The sequence below is a fragment of the Chrysemys picta genome, chromosome 6 (genome assembly GCF_011386835.1).
Source record: "Chrysemys picta bellii isolate R12L10 chromosome 6, ASM1138683v2, whole genome shotgun sequence".
Taxonomy (NCBI): Eukaryota; Metazoa; Chordata; order Testudines; family Emydidae; genus Chrysemys; species Chrysemys picta.
In genome coordinates this window covers 118,864,296-118,881,787 of record NC_088796.1, presented here as the reverse complement: position 1 = coordinate 118,881,787, position 17,492 = coordinate 118,864,296, and the positions used below count along the sequence as shown (strand labels likewise).

Here is a 17,492-nt window from a genome sequence, read left to right as displayed (position 1 = left end):
ACATTTTAGGCCTTGTGCACTTTGGCGAGGATTAAAAAAAAAAAATCCTGAATTAAAGCTTCTCTTGACTGTGCTGGATGTCAAAGGAAGGGAGGGTATAAAATAGGAATCAAAGAAAGCTACTGCAACAGAATTTATTTTCCTACCTTTGAGTTCTCCAGTTGAGGGGGCTCTTGTAAGTTCAGGGAAGTACTTGCTGAAAGTCTCCGATGACAGCTTAAAATATTTGACTGAGGTATTCAAGGTCTACAAGAAGTAAGGTTCAAATCTCGTATATTTGTTTTCTCAGGTTGAGTCTGCTGATATGCAGTTCAATCAAAATAAAAATCATCTCCAATATTTGTTAACCAAAAACGTTGTCTGTACATTTTAAAGTATTTTGTATTCAGATTTGAATCTAAAGCACAGCTCTAGCTTTTAGGGTTAGCATTTTGGTTACTGTGCTGTATGAGAAAAAGCTTACTGCCCTCAGACTTGGATTATTCCTCAAACTTTTCTAAAGTACTGATTCTGTTTGCTTTTTAGATCCTCCATTCCCAGAAATAGAGTTTGTTACCGTACAAGGTCCTGCACCAGCACTCAGCCTACGAAAAGCAGAAGATAGAAACGGACCTATCAGGTCTGTGGGTTTTTTGTTTTTTTTACATGCTCCCGACTCTCTCAAAATATATTTTTTAAGTACTGATCATTTAGATGTTTGTATATTTTAGACTGTCTTCAATTAGATAATTTTATTAGCAATGGGACCAAACCAGAAAGTTTGAAGCCAGGTCCCATCTTCACTGTAATTTGTGATTGTTCAGATCTGGAGTTTTGCTTCAGGTTAACTTCTCCTTTTTGGACCACAATTCTGTCCTCAATTACTCTGAATTTATGCTGGTGTAACTCCATTGGCTCAGTGGAGCTACACTAGATATTCATTGGTGTAACTAAGAGCAGTTTATAATTGTTGTGTGTAAACCACATTATACAGCTTGCAGGAAATTCTCTAGTAGCCAATAGGAAATTAAGAAAGAAGGTCTATTCTTCAAATCCTGGTAAACAGCAACACCATATTAATTTACTGGTACCAAAATGATAAATACTCTTTGGAGTAGGGAGTTTTAACTCTGCTGACGTATGTTGGTAAGTGCCTGGGAAATGAGAGAAACGAGTTACTGTAACTCACGTTATAGTAAGGCAGGAAATATTTGGAAGTGAAAACATAGTGCAGGAGCCAAAGGACCGTATAACAACAGAACAGTGCATGTACTCTGAGAGTTGCTCTTTTTTGTGGGAGGACATCATACTCTGAACTTTTAGTGAACTCGAGGGACAAGTTTCTAATTAAAGTCGAATAGATGGGAGCTCTCGTCACCTTCTTGATACTGGAAAGAGCATCTTTCTGGGAAATCAGGAACAAATAGGTTTTAATAGGTTGATAATGTCTTTCAGCTCCGCTTTGGCTACAAGGAGAAAGTTGTGTGTTGGATGAATTGAGCAAACAGGCAGTTTGTAGTGATTCATAGTTGGCAATTCTCATACGAAAATACTAAATAAGCATGCCCAATCACGTTAAATCTGTGTGTGCAATTTGGAAAATTAGCCTTATGATAGGCATATATAGTCTGTTTTATACAGAGGGCAATAAATAGCATGTATATAAAGGGAAATATTTCACCCACACATGGAAAGAGTTCACCCGGGATGTTAGTGATTTGAAAACTATTAAACAAAGGGCCAAAATATTTGAAAGACTAAATGCAAATATGATTTCTCTCTGGTGTTTAATGCATGGAAATGAATGCTGATGGCTGCTTTTCTGTTTCATTCTAGTTTTTATCAAGTGATTGTGCTTCCCTTGGCCTTGCAAAGCACATTTACTTGTGATTCCCTAGCTGCTGTGACTTTCTTTAGCAATGCCACTGATGCTGAGGGGTATGTGGCAGCTGAATTCCTCGCCAAGGATGTTGCTGACAACATGCTGATCTCTCTTGGAGACAGACATTACTATGGGGCATTCTATAATGCTCCCTTAAAGCAGGGGAAAGATTACTGTGTGGTACTGAGAATTATAAGCCAATGGAATAAGGTAATGGGTATTTTAAATAAACTTTTCTCTGAGTCTTTGTTGAATGAAAGAAGTTTTAATTGGAAAACCAGGGAAAATGTTTAGCTTTTTGTTCTGTTTTGATGATATTGTCAGGGACAAGAAGTTGATGATATAAAACCCTGAAGTAGCCATTTTAATTGCTTGCAGATCTCTTCACCATTGTAATGCAGAAGTGATTCTGGATGCTGAAATATAAACAAAGGAAAGGATTAGGGATTTAGTGCCAACTTCTGCCTTCAGGGATGGGTACACAAATCCCACTGATTCATAGGTAATTACAGGTGCCTATAATTTACAGAGGCCATAATTTAGCCTTAGGGAGTGTTAGTATCTAAAAGTCACTCAACAGTAACATATGATTCTTTCTTTTGAATCAAGTGCTTTTACTCTAAGGTATTCTGTTCTTCCAAGTGATGCTACAAGATGACCAGACTTTCTTTAATGGAGTTTTTCGTTTTACTTGCATTTTAGCTTTATAAATAACAGGGAATGTCAACTCTGGGCACCCCTGGTTTTGCGGGAAGACTTATTGGAAGAGCGTATATTGACACTAATACCTTTATTGAAGGGGCAGGGTTGTTGAATTTTCAACATTTGAGGAGAAGGAAGCCTTTTTAGTCATTGACGTTAAATAGGGCTGTGTAACGGCGTGAGACTTACCCCTGCGGCACTTCCTGCTGGTGTCCTGGGAATTAGCTCTTTTTCCAGCCTTGGAGCGCTCTCTGCAGGCCAACGTCTCGCTGCCGCTGGGCCCCCGTGTCCCTCCCGGACCTCGGTCCCCCGTTATCTGGGGTGCTGCCCTCTGGCAGTAACCCCTCACTCTCAGGGTCTCCCCTCCCCAGGGACCCCAACCCCCTAATCCCACCTTGCCTCAGCCAGTGGCTACTGCCAGTCAGCCCTTTTATAAGGACCTGCTGTGCTCTGTTTGGGGCATGGCCCCAGCAGTGCCTGCTTTCCCAAGCAGCCTGGGCTTTTCCTTACAGCCCCAGGCCTCTCCCAGGGCTGGCCTTAACCCTGCCCGGGCCGGAGCAGGTAACCACCCCGCTACAGGCTGTCAAGTGATTTTAAATCTCGTGATTAATTTTTTTAAAAATTAATTGCAGTTTTAATCGCAGTGTTAAACAATAATAAAATACCAATTGACATTTATTATAACTATTTTGGATGTTTTTTCTACATTTTCAAATATATTTATTTCAATTACAACACAGAATACAAAGAGTACAGCGCTCATTTTATATTAAATAGTTATTAGGAAACACCAGACCAAAGAATTTTAAATAATGTGACTAAATTCCTAAATTGCTCAACTTGCACATTATTATTCTTGTGAAGTCATCATTTCCGCATCATACATCTGGGCTACACTAGACAAATTACTCGTTCCTGACAACGGATGTCCGCAATGGTTAATTTTTCTAGTGTAGACCAGGCCATAGAGTATGCCGGGTAATACAGGACCTGAAATTTCAAAAAACAGAACTTTCATGTCTTCTTTATACATCATAAAGTAACCAAAAAGGGCACAATCCCATTCTTTTCCTTTTGCAGGTCACCTTTAAATATTCTCCTACAGTTTTGGAAACCCACGCCCCATAGCATTGTACATGAGAACCAGAAAATGAAAAGGGCTTTTAATAAAATTGCAACCTATGCACCAGTCCAAGCTGAGTGAAATGTGAAAGACTGAGGGAAATGTGAGGGACATCCACTTACGCTAGCCAAATGTCATGCCGCCTGATCCTCTCCAACAGGGAATGCTTGGAGAGCATCAGGGAAGAAGCTAGAAAAGCGGAGATAATGGAAGAGTATCATTTTTCCTAATGATGAATTTGGCAGGTGACAAGTGGGAATTCTGGAGAGAGATGGGGCTTGGGAGATAGTGTCAGGCAATCGGTAGCTTTCATGAAAACCTCCATTAAGCAGAACAAATTGTCCATCTCTGGATGTGTCCTTCTCAGTGAGAGAGTGGTGTTATTTAATTAGCTCCAACCCATCTGGTGCCTGTTTCAGTCTCCACTGATTGCTTTATGGATTCCATACCTCTCAACCTGCCAAGGCCCAGAATGAAAGACACTGAAAAAATAATAGTGCTTGGAGCTTAAAATGATGTGGGATTCATTTCTTTAGCATAAATAAAACCTTCTACAACTCCCATTTCATCATTCAGCATTTGTGGAGTGAATATGTAATAAAAGCAACAGTAAGTCTGCGAGGGATGGAGGTAAATTTGGTATTCCAGTGAGAGGATTTTGTAGTGTTTAGTACAGGCATTGAAACGTCTAGGGATAGAAAGTTGAAATTTGGAATATAAGGAACCCCAATTGAGGGGAAAATGCCTTTAACTGTTCTGACAACTGGTCTTGAAAAATTCATGTTGCGCACACATGTGCAGTAGATTGCTTGTGTTTTCTCTCCTAAACTTGGAAAGTGCACTGCTGCGGAAGGCTATACTGTCTATGGGTGCATGACTAACTTGTCTACATAGTGAAAATGGCAGTAGGTAGGCTGAAGCAAGGACTCCATTAGGATCTCTTGGCTCAATCCCAGGGGACCTTGTTAGGTGCGTGGTATTAGGGGAGGTTGCCTCATACAGAGTGAAGGCCTGCCGGTCTGTTTTTGTTCATTCTGTACCCTATCTTTTATCCTTTTAAACAGCTAGAAAATCCCATAGCAAAAACTATATTAAATATTATTGAGGTTGTATAGAAGCTCAAAATAAAGCCCCAAATGAAGATTGTCCCTTTGTGCAGATCCATCATGACTTAGGGCATCTCTACACTTACCTCTGGAGCGATCGATCCAGCGGGGGTCGATTTATCATGTCTAGTGAAGACTAGTGAAGCGATAAATTGACCACCGAGCACTCTCCCGTCGACTCCGGTACTCCACCGGAGCGAGAAGCATAGGCGGAGTCGATGGGGGAGTGTCAGCAGTCAATCTACCACAGTAAAGACACTGTAGTAAGTAGCTCTAAATACATCAACTACGCTATTTTCATAGCTGAAGTTGCGTAACTTAGACCGATTTAGCTCATGTTCCCCCCGCCCCCAGTATAGACCACGCCTTAGTCTTTAATTACATGATTACATACTATTTATCCACTGCAATAGTATACACCTCTACCTTGATATAACGCTGTCCTCGTGAGCCAAAAAATCTTACCGCGTTATAGGTGAAACCGTATTATATCGAACTTGCTTTGATCCACTGGAGTGTGCAGCCCCGCCCGCCCAGAGCACTGCTTTACCGCGTTATATCCGAATTCGTGTTATATCGGGTCACGTTATATCAAGGTAGAGGTATACTTTTTTGTCTAAAACCTTCAATAAAATATATGTAAATACCAGAGTGCATGTAAGTCATTTATATGTAAAGTACATAACACACTTCATATTAAGTATACACCATAGAGTAGTACTGTACTTAAAATTCATATGTCTGTTTGGGGGTGTGAGATACAGAAAAAGAAAATAGAGAAGAGAGCACATCAAAAGAGAGAGGAAAACTGATTAAACAAGATTTTATAGAAAGTCTGTCCCTAACAATATTTTGGATCATTATGAAAATTAAATTACTATAAGTACTGTATTAAAGTTTCTTTAAAATTATAAGGTGCTAAATGTGTATTCAAGGGTGGAGAAAACATTGTGTAATATATTATTCGCGACACAGTGAGTGACCATGTAATTAATCACTGTATAGGAATCTGTATATGTGAATAGGGGGCAGAGTTAAGACTGCATGTGCAACCTTAACTTTGGTATTTCCTAACTTTTTGAACGCTTAACCATGCAACTTTATAGCCCTCGTCATGTAGGGTTTTAGATATCTGTTCTTTTCTATCCGAAAGATGAGAGCTAGACTTTCCTCAAAGTTTTCTCTTTAAACTGGTCTTTATAGCCTATAGCCTTCTCAGGAAAGCTTGGTGATCCAGCAAAAACATAGAATCCATTCCCCCTGTAATACATTTTAATGTTTCTTGTCTGAATGCCTTTGCGGTTGGTGTAGACTTGTTATTTAATACATATCCTGGGAAAATAGTGACATTGGTTATGTTTTTCTTTCCAGATGAGGACACAATCTTGTGCAGTTTGGGCACAAATTGAAGGTAAGGCGGTTTTTCATCTAATGAGAAAACAAAAGTTGTCATTGCATTGTCTGGCTATATCTTGGCATAAAACTAACATTTTCCGTGGCTTTTGTTTAATTCCCTGCTAGCAATGAAGTCCAGTGGAGCGTTACAAAGGTTAGATCAGGGTTTCTCCACTTCTGGGTTGGGACCCAAAATTGGGTCGCCAGAATGTTTCACCGGGTCGTGTAGCAGCTCCTGTCCCACAGGGCTGGCTTGGCTCACCTCCCTTCTCCAGGCACTGCAAATTCTGGGGTCCTGGCGCCACTCAGGTTTGACTCAGCCATAATGATGATGGGAGTCCAACTAGGCCAAATTTGAGTGAGTGGCCCTGCAACCCCATGAGCCAGGTCACAACTCCACTCTCACAAATTTGGTCCAGTCAGGGGGGCGGGTTGCAACGCCTGGAGCAGAGAGCCAAGCCCAGCCAGCTGGCAGGGGGAGGGGGGTGGAGGCAGGGCCCAACCAAAACCACCCCAGGGCCTTCACCCTCAGACTATTTACTGGGTCGCGACAGGCCATAAACATTTACAAATGGGCCTGCTCCAGCTGCTGTATTCCTCCAACCTACTGACATTCCACTGAGGCCAATAGATGGGGAGAACATTGCTGGAATTCTCAGCAGTTATACAGGTGTGCTATGATGGGCAACATTAGTGCATTGAGCAAACTGGTGAAAATGAAAACACCAAACTAGTAACATAAAAAGTGTATTTTCTGTTCATCAAAATGTCTGAACCCTTCAATTACTGTTTCTCCAGTGCAGTTACTGGAGAACTGACCTGTTTCTCCAGTTTGCTTTAAAGCATGAAACAAGGAAATTATCCTCAGTGCTATCTCCCGGGAATGAAAGGGCAGGCTAGTAGTAAGTGCTACAGAGAGATGGTGACAGGCATCACCTGTTATTTGAGTGCCTGTACAAGCAGTCTCTGCCCTGAGGAGATTCTGGCCTCCTCCTCCAGCTAATTGATAATATAGCTGTTTCTTTTCTGTTGCATCTCAAGCAGCCAGTGTTGATAGGAGAAAGGCAAAGAAAATGAAAGAATACTTGTCTCTGGATTCTCCAAACAAGAAATCTCTTTGGGTAAAAGGAATTCAGAAAAGCAAAGCCAACTTGTTTCTTCCTTCTCTCGCTCTGAAATTGCGTAACTTAGACCAACATCCTCACTTGCCTTTTTGGTAGAAGATTAATCAGGGAATTTTAATGCAAATTATTTAACTAAATGAGTCACTAAAGCTCTGGAACTTTTATTCTTCTCTGGTGTACGTTATCCATGGGAAAACTACATTTTGTGAAGTATGAAAGCTTTTATGCCTGATGCAGAGTAGAATTTAAGGCTGGGTCTACACTACCCGCCTGAATCGGCGGGTAGAAATCGACCTCTCGGGGATCGATTTATCGCGTCCCGTGGGGATGCGACAATCGATCCCCGAATCGACGCTCTTACTCCACCAGCGGAGGTGGGAGTAAGCACCGTCGACGGGAAGCCGCGGAGGTCGATTTTGCCGCCGTCCTCACAGCGGGGTAAGTCGGCTGCGATACGTCGAATTCAGCTACGCTATTCACGTAGCTGAATTTGCGTATCTTAAATCGACTCCCCCCTGTAGTGTAGATGTAGCCTAAGAGTCAGAAATATCCCAAAAATTCTGACTGGTGGTTTTGATCTGTCAGTACCTAGTAAGACAGAATTATTGCTGGAGAATGAAGTGGTGTTGTAGCCATGTTGGTCCCCGGAGATTAGAGAGACAAAGTGGGTGAGGGAATATCTTTTATTGGACCAACTTCTGCTGGTGAGAGAGAAGCTTTTGAGCTTACACAGAGCTCTTCATTCATTGCTGGCAGGGGCGGCTCTATGTATTTTGCCACCCCAAGCACGGCAGTGAGGCAGCCTTCGGCGGCATGCCTGCGGGAGGTCCGCTGGTAATGCCGATTCGGTGGTATGCCTGCGGGAGGTCTGCCGGTCCCGCGCCTTCGGCGTACCCTCTGCTGAATTGCCGCTGAAGCCGCAGGACTGGCGGACCTCCCGCAGGCTTGCCGCCCCAGGCACGCGCTTGGTGCGCTGGTGCCTGGAACCACCCCTGATTGCTGGAGTGACATTGCTAAAACCCAATTTTCAGACAGGATAAAATTTCCATTTTCTTCCTCAGTCAGGCCCCTTCCCAATGATTCTATTTCTAAACATACTGTATTTTCAGGAGCATCACATGTTTGTTTGTTTTTTCCTTGGACACATTTACCTTTTCTCCCATGAATTGAAGGAATTCTTTCTTGCCACACTTAAGATCCTCTGCAGGCCAGCAATAGCCTCTGCAGTTCTGGCTCTCAGAAACTCGGCCAGCTTCAGGGATTTGGCAGCTGTGAAGGCTGCCTGTTTTTCTAAAGAGTATTTTTCCTGTTGGTAAGAGCTGCAAAATAACTAGCGCTAGTAGAAACTTTTGCACCAAAAGGGTTTTTTGATGAAAAATGCTGCGTTCATCAAAATGTGTAGAAAAACGTATCTGGTTTTGATAACATTTTGTTTAGGGGAAAAAACCTGAAATGAAGTGTTTCAGCAACATTGAAACGTCCTGGTTTTTGACATTTTTTGAATGGAATGTTTCTATTTTTTTGTTGCTAAACAACTTTTTGAAACTAAATTAATTGATTTTTACATTAAAATATTAATTCTTAAAAGGTTGAAATCAGACGAAAATGTTTTGGTTTGATCAAAACAAAATGTTGCTACCGAAACTAATTTTTTTTTAAAATTATGTTTCATGGGAAATTTCAAAATGGCTTGTTTTTCTACTATTTCAGAACGGGGATAGTGTTTTGAAATTGTGGACTTTCCCATGACATGGAAATCTGGTTCCTGCTCAATACTAAAAATAACTATGCAGCCACAGAAAACTTCCCCTTTCTCATATCTCTGTCTTCTGTCCACCCCTAGAATACCGCTACAACCCTCTAGCGTGCAGCTGGATTTTTCTCTTTGGGAGGGGGCAAAGGAGAACTGGAAGATGGGTGCGGGAATGGGGCTTGTCTTTCCATTCTGTCTCCACTTCCCCCTAGATAGGCCAGTCTTCCAGTCAACCAGTATCCATGGCCTTATGGGACTTGTACAACTTGAAAGGCTGTGAGAATTTTTGAGAGGCTGAGTTCCTTAAGGAGTGCTTCTTCATTCCACTTGCAAAACAGAGGAAGATCTAGACATTCAATACAACCATGGCTATTTAGACCAGATTTCTCTGTGGCAGAGGCCTTCTAGTGAGGCTTTGATTATAATCCGTTAAATTGCTGTAATAAGGAGTGCTAGAGTAGTGATGGAAATAGGCTTCCAGCCTTATAATTAAGAGCGGTCTGAATAAAATCAGAACGTAGTGATTTTAACTAAAATATAGTAATACACGGGGTGAAAAGTCCTCTTTTTTTTTTTTTTGTCGTGTTAGTCTGTTCCTGGATATTTGATTTTTTTATATATGAAAACTGGTTTTGTGATGAAGTAAAGGTGTATGTATTTTTTTAAGTTCTGACCAAAATTGAACATGTACAGAGGCTGATCAAATACTGCACGTAAGATCTTAAAACCCCGATTCTGAAATGATCACGGGTAGTCATTTTCCGTGACTACAAGTAAGCACTATGACTGCAGACCCTGATCTTGCAGTCACACAGGCGCATGTTGTTTCTTGTGCATGTGTAGAAAATAAGAAGTGACTCATGCAGTCAGAGCAAAGAGTTATTTGCATCATTTTGATAGAGTTGACTCTTGAAAAGTTTGGTAACAAATGACAGCTCCTTCACACTTATTTCTTCTGAAATACCATGATGGGGAAATGGCTTGCTCTTATCCTGATTGAAAACTTCGGGGCTCAGTCATTGTGTATTTAGATTATTCATTCTTCTTCCCCTCAGGCACGTGCCATTTTTAGTTTACCCCCCTCTCTCAGTTCTCATTAACACAAATACACCTCTACCCCGATATAACGCTGTCCTCGGGAGCCAAAAAATCTTACCGCGTTATAGGTGAAACCACGTTGTATCGAACTTGCTTTGATCCGCCGGAGTGCGCAGCCCTGCCCCCTCCCCCGAAGCGCTGCTTTGCCGCGTTATATCCGAATTCATGTTATATCGGGTTGCGTTATATTGGGGTAGAGGTGTATTTGAGGGATTTGTTCATGTGCTACAGCAGTCTGTTCTCCCCAGGTGTGATTCCGTGGTGTTCATATTGCTGTAGATACCATCCTAAAAAAGGAAATAGTACCCAGATTGCAAGAATTTGGAGGAGAGGAGTTGAGCCATTTGATGACGGATTGGTTAGTAGCACCAGAGACACCCTTGTCTTATAACTTTGACTGAAACACATGATGGTGTTAGAGGAAAAGGATCTTGATTTACTTTGACTGTCAAAAGTAAAAAAAAGGGGGAGGTGGAGAGCAGGAAAGCAATAGACAGGAAAATGTAATCTCTTTTGAGAAATATACCATTAATCTCATTTCTTCAGCTGGCTGCTGGCCATTGGATGTTCAGCTCAATTACTGCTTGATGGAGCAATAAATCCAGAGTAAGAGTTTAACTTTGATTTAGGCAGTGAATCGCAAGACTGTGCTGCACCGTGGACCATTTTTGGTATTTGTTTTCTTGAACTGTTGGATGTTTTCCTTTCAGATTTATCACCCGCTCTGCAACATATGACTCTTGCTGGATTAGGGTCAGTCACTGCTGTCTGCCTTATACTGTTCTTGTCCTTCTTGGCAGCACGGTATGTTACGTTAACTATTAACTTTAATTTGTAGCTCTCTTAGGGGGGAGGGGTTGCATGTTTTGTTTATCAAACAGCCTTTCTCAACCAGCCTCCTCTGTTAAGGCTTATCAGGTGGTTAGAAGCTACATGAGGAGTTCCCCACTTTCCCTGTGCTGTGAGAGATCCATGCATTGAACTGACTAGCTGATAAAGTACAAGCCCATTTCTCCTCAAAGTTTTGGGGGGAGCATCAGCAAAAATGGGGATTCATCTAACTAGAAGAGGGAATGCGAAAGCAGTTCTCATCAAAGCTTCAGATCAGAGTGGTTTCAGTTGAATGGCGGATAGATAAATGAAGTTATGCTGGTGCTGTTCTGAGAATAAAGTAGCCGTTCTCAATGGCAACACTGCTGTCATGTCCATACTTATGACCTGTTGGTTCACCTACAATCATCACCGTTAAAAACATCCTATTTTTGTTGTAAGGAGCCATCCAAAGGAATAGTAAAACTCAGTTGCTTAGTAGAGGTGGGCCTTTAATGAAACGTTGAACAAAAATTATGGTAAAATCTTGGGGAGATTGTTAAAGTGGCTGCTTAGAACATGGGCTGGAGATGATCCTTCATGCAGGGACAGTAGCTTTAAAACTGCTCTTCTTCCAAGGCAAAACACATTATTTTGTTCTGTAATCCTGTGGGGTGGTGGGAGGTTTATGAGTAAAATGCTCCTTAATAAAAAATTAATTGTAGCTCTAAATATGTCTTTGCCCAAACCTTTTTCTCTCTGGAATTTGCCATTCTTCTCGCTTATGTATCACATGAGAGGCCAGTTGCCGGTGATTTCTGGGTGGTGAGATACAGCGCTCTGATCAATTAAGCTGCTTATTTGGCATTCAGAAATAGAATGGCATGAGAGAGAGTTTCATTTCATAAAGAGATGGGGAGCAGAAGGGAGAGGGATTATTTGGGGTTGGCTACGTTTTAATTAGATTCTTGTGATCTAAATTCCACAGCGAAGGTTCCAAAGCCTGGCTGTGCTCTTGGCAGTATTTCAGGAGGAAAGCGATAGCCACGTTCCCTTGGCAGCAAAGCATTACGATGAACTTCACAAAGTACTGCAGGTTTTTTAATGTTTTTGGAATAGGGTGTTGGGCCTACACCAGCCTTCCAAGTAAACTGGGCTAGAATCATTTCCAGGATCTGTGCTGCCTTCTGACACAGGGGCCACTTGCAGCAGAAAGTCAGCCCAAGGGATGTTGTGGCAGAACAAGGAGTCAGCAGTTGTCTCTTCATCGGGACAGTGGACCAGAGTAGGTCAAGGGAGATGGAGAATCCCCTGACATTCCCTGAGCAGCCTGTTTTCATGAGGCCTCTGGTAAAGGTTGAGGCTGGCTCTTTCCCAAAGGAATGTCTGAGAGGGACAGAGAGTGGAAACCCCGTATTCCCTCTGTCCTGGATACCCTCCCCACCTCTGGGTATAACAGTCCCCGTGTTCATGGGTACCAAGTATCCCTACTTTCTGTAAGTATCAATCTACCACATTATCTAATCTCCTGGGAGAAAATCAAGCACTGGGAATGGGCACAGTAACAAGGTTTCTACTCCGAGTGCTTGCTCGTGTCGATTCCATTCTAGGTGCGCGCGCCCATGTTCGCAGCCGTCGGTACCCATAGGGCCAGCTGTGGTGCCCTCCAGCGTGCCGCACTCACACTGCGGTATATCAGCCACCGCTGGCCCACACCCTCTCAGTTCCTTCTTACCGCCCGGGGTGGTCAGTCGGAGCGCCTCTCTTGCGTGGCAAGAACTAGCGGTTTCTTCCTTTGGACTTCGGGCCTTCAGGCCTTTGTTTGATTTTTGTTAGTATTAAGTAGTTGTTCAATTGCAATTGAATGCTTGGTCCTTCCTCTCTGCTAAGACGGAACAGGTCAGCTTGAGGCGGAGAAAGTCTGCCACAGCTGTAACCCTTGTATTTTGCTGTCAGTGCAGCAATAGAAGCAGTGAAAACATAGTGCTGACTAATTTCATATAGCAAATGAGCGTTTTGTGTGATTTTTATCTATTGCTAGCCTTCATTTGGTGTTGGTGTAGGCCTGGCTTGACATAAGTAACTTCTTAGTGGGCATAATTGAGAAGGTGAATGGAAGGTTAAGTTGTAAATAGGGGCTTGACAAACTGTATGTTGGAGTGAGGATGCCTGTGCTAGCTAAGATAAGCAGCAACACCTGGATGCTAGGGACTATGGGCAAGATAAACACAGAATGTAACATGTGAACAGCACATGGACAGAGCATGTTGTACAGGGATTGGTTCCTGCAAGTAACCAATCCAATCCAAAAATGTGTGGTGTAAAGAATTGCAAATGCAATTTGATGTGTAAATAGATATAAAGGAAGAGTTTGGTGTAACTTTGGATGTGTGGTACCCCCTATCCCCACCCCCTTTGCTTGAGTCTGGTCAACTCAGCATAGCTTTGCTGTATGCCAAATAAAGGAACCTGAAGTGTTCTCCCAGAACTGGACAAGGGGTTCTGGAAATGGTGTCAGAGCGAATCCCAGCAGTTGCGTTATTATTTCTGTGGCTTCTAACACCAGAGAGAGCTTCCTTTGGCCAGCATCATCATGCAAGTGCCGAGTGGCTTGGGTGTCCGAATGACCTTATGACAGCAGACCAGGTTTTGAATTCATTCTGAAAACTGCTTATTGGCTTCACTGGGGCTGTTCGTCCGAATAACTGCTCACCCATGGCAGTAAGTGCTTTCTGAATCTGGCTCAGGAAGAGAGCTTGCACTCTGAGGTGTTTACAGCCATAGAGAATATACCTTGTTTTTTCAAAAATAACTTTAAAATATGCATTAGCCCAAATTTGCTGCTTATTAGAATTTCCTGCCCTTCCCTCACCTCCATCTGTTACTCACTCCTGGCATTGGGCTTCCTGCTGTCTGCCGATGCCCATACAGACACAGAAGTTTAGTGGCAAGACTGCAGCACTCTTGTAAGCTGTGTTTGTACCTGAGCTCTGTCGGTGCCAAGGTTAAACTAGGGCGGTGCTTTTCACAGGACATTTCCGCTCTTAGAGTACTCTCCTTCTACTACTATACAGTCGTAGTAAAGTTCACCATTTATATAGTGCCTTCCATCTTCAGAGCTCTATAGAAACCTTCTTGCCTGTTTATCTTATAAATAGAAACTAGCTGTCCTGTAAGTTCTGTGCTTGAATTCTTATTTGAATATTTGTTTACCTAGATTTTTTTTTCCTTTCTCCCTCACCAGTTCTTATCTGCACAGCACAGTCCATATACCTCCAGCTGCACTGGCCAAAGGAGTATCCTATGAGACTACCATAGATGCTGCAGGAGCGGGTATTGCATCATCTTTCCTAGAGATTGAAAGTGTGTCTCTTCTGTAATGCATTCATCCCCCATTTGCCTAGAAGACAGAAGGAGAGAGAATCCAGAATCTCTTTGTTACATCAGTACTGCATTGCCCTTTACTGTATCTGCACACCCTACGCCAACGACTACATGAATAGTTGGCGTTTGAAATGGAAAGTGAGATACTCGGGCCTTCCTTGATTTCTTCATTACTTTTAGCGCAGTTTAGGACTTTCACCAAGGTGCGTATGTCAGAAGAAATGTGCAAGGACATTTCCAAGCCTCTATGTACAGGTGAAAGGCTTTTAACCCTCCTAGAAATGTGGATACCCAGTATAACAGCTGTCTTGGAGTATGTTGTTGCTGTTAGTAGTATATAGTTCAAATGAAAGAACAAAATTCTTTTAAGGCCAGGCAGTATTCTGATACCCTCACAGTGAGTACACTTGACTCCACAAATGGTCCTGTTGATTTCAATGGGATTACTCAAAGAGCAAATTGCTATTTGAAAATCAATTAGGTCCATAATCTGTTTTAGAATGTCAGAGAACACTAGCCCCTCCCCCCCAAGTTAAAACCAAAAAGCAGCTGTTGCATGACCAGATAGAAAGCTCAATCCGTTAAAAGTAAGTGTAGCTTCAATAAAAAGTTTAAAAGTGTTACAGAGTTGAGTAATCACACTTAAATATGTGTTACCAAACAGATGTGTTCAGGAGGCATTAAGGATTACTGCAAATAAACTACAAAATACTACATGCACCTATATAACATTGACTTAAGTGCAGTGTGCTAATCAACTGTGCAGCATTAATGATTTGTGATTTTTTTTAATAAGGAGCTACATGTCTTCAATTGCAATTTATTTCATCTCTATACTTCTGTCATAATTTACAGTTGTGGAGAATCATGAAGATCACATGTTTAATGTAACATCTGGTTAATATAACCTGATATGGATACAATCAGCCAATTTGCTGTGATGCATTCAGGATTAGTGAATTTTTCCTGTATAAGAAAGTTTCAAGTACTTTTGATTTTACTTCAGTTCCTGTTCAGAAGTCACTCCAGAATGATAGCAAAATCATGCTAACTAGTGAAATAAAAATATCTTAATTTTTAGCCCTGTGTTGTCTTGTTTTTTCAAGTTATGATTGTTTTTGATGTATGTTTGCTTTTGTACTCTGTATCAGGGTGTACACAGTAATCTTTTTGTTTGTTTTCATGTGTTTCTGACCACTCTTTGGAGGGTGTTTTAGGTTTAGTCACACTATCTCTGGTTTTGGTTGTGCTGTTTTTTAGCACTAAAAGAGGTTGTTTTAAAATGTAAAGTATTACAGACTTCAGGAGTCTGTTGCTACTGGCTGAGGCAAACTGCAGTTGAAAATGACAAGGGAACCTTTTTATTCTCAGCTTGTGGGCACTGGTGCAGGTGTGGTGCGGGTGCGGATGTGGTGTGGATACTCCTGCAGGCATTCTGTGCCAAAAAAATAAAAATTTTGCACACAGTATTTTAACATTCTGCAAATTTTCTTTTTCAAATAAAAGTGGAGGCTCCAGCATGGCATTGGGGAGCACAGGTCACTGGCTGCTCAGAGATGGGAGATCACTGTGCAGCTCCCCCCCAGGACACGGATTCAGCACCCAACCTTGACACAGCACAAGGACCGGACCTGCCCCAGAAACACCCCAGGGCCCTGCCACATGCACCAGGTTTGGGCAGGCAGGCTCAGCAAGGCAGGATCCAAGTGTGGAGGGGGTTACTGTGGGGGGATCCACGTGTGGGGTGAGAGGGTTTTGCGTGGGGCACGCTGGGTGCAACAGGAATGGGACTCCGCAGGCAGATCCACGTGAAAGTGGTTAGAGCTCTAAGTCTGTCTAACATGGCTTTGTTAGCTGTTTATAAGGAATGGCCCTAATTATCATTTATATACTTTTCTAATACGTCTTTAGAAGTTGAATTTGGGTAATTGAACCCGCTAGTTGCTTACCCCTATCCGCTCAGTGTCACAGGCAGCAAATTACATTGAACCTTCTGGAAAACTTGCCCTGGCATCTGTTATGGTGGGGTGTTGGGTGTTACTGCAGTAGTCTAGATTTGGGGGATATTGACGTAACTCATAAACTTTATGCCATTTTTTACTATCTCCACTAATTCTAATTAATACACAACCACTTCACCCAAAAATAATAGTTGGTAGATTCCCTCAACAAGTGACAATCCCATTCTAATTCTAGGAGTTATGCAATTTAATCTTAATCCCCTAAAAGACTGCACACCACAGCGCAGATCTAGAAATGAGTCCCAGTCTATATTAAACTAGCATGATGGTGAAACCCTTTCCACCCAAGCCAGTTATTTCTTTGCTACAGACTCTGCATAAAGATGCTTTCACTTACCCCCAACATCTTAGCCATATAACTTGGCTTGCTATTGAATAACTGCTTCTAGTTTCTCTTGGGAAATGTATTTAATCAGATCCAAAGTACACCTTTCTCTATAAGTTGAAGGCTCTATATCCAGGAAGTTTAGGATTTGCTTATCCATATGTCTAATGTCTATGATTTTAGAAAGTGACGTGTGATTTTGGGTGCCTCCATTTTTGGGTGCTCAACCTGACACCTTAAAGGGGCCTGATTTTCAGAAAGGGCCGAGCACCTGCTCTATGCAAATCAGGCTCCTTTTTTAAGTTGTCTCAGGTTCAGGCATCCAAAATAACTAATCGCTTTTGAAAACATTGGCCTGTATCTTTGAAATTTCAAACAGTTGAAATAGTCTCTCTCTAAGGTCCTGCAAACTCTGCCTTGTGGAGGTGCTAACGTTAAGCATATGCATAAGGTTTTGCAAGAGTCCATTTGTATCAGATTGACTTGTGTAAATATTTCCCTCTGTGTTAGCACTTTCACACAGTTTTATATGACACTCTTTCAGCGGTTTAGCAGCCCATCCTTTGCATTCAGATGCAAACTATTTGAGGACAATTTTTCTCTTAATTTTCAGTTACATTTTATTGTTTTATGAAAATGATCAGAGATAAACAAAGGTGTATAACACACTGATGGCTTTCCAGAATCAGAAAACTGGTGAATCAAAGGAGAGTGATGTTCTGGAAATGAGAAGTGACATTTTATTAATCCACCTCACGGAGGTTAACAAGAGAACAAAATACAAATTGCA

The 17,492-nt window shown here is 42.0% G+C and overlaps 1 protein-coding gene across 7 annotated transcripts in view; it reads left to right on the top strand.

Moving 5' to 3' along the window:
- Positions 1-15,436, top strand: part of SUSD1 (sushi domain containing 1) — an 89,605-nt gene extending 74,169 nt beyond the window's left edge. For 2 of the 7 annotated variants that reach the window (XM_065550553.1, XM_065550552.1), the window contains 5 exons: positions 526-619; positions 1,816-2,071; positions 6,164-6,203; positions 10,873-10,966; positions 14,217-15,436. In XM_065550553.1, coding sequence (XP_065406625.1) covers positions 526-619; positions 1,816-2,071; positions 6,164-6,203; positions 10,873-10,966; positions 14,217-14,352 — 620 coding nt within the window. In that variant the 3' untranslated portion in view covers positions 14,353-15,436. Of the gene's footprint in view, positions 1-525; positions 620-1,815; positions 2,072-2,239; positions 2,364-6,163; positions 6,204-10,872; positions 10,967-14,216 lie in introns of all 7 variants that reach the window. The other 5 variants (XR_010588903.1, XR_010588904.1, XM_065550554.1 and 2 more) reach the window with 5 other exon arrangements.
- The last annotated feature ends 2,056 nt before the right edge of the window (positions 15,437-17,492 follow it).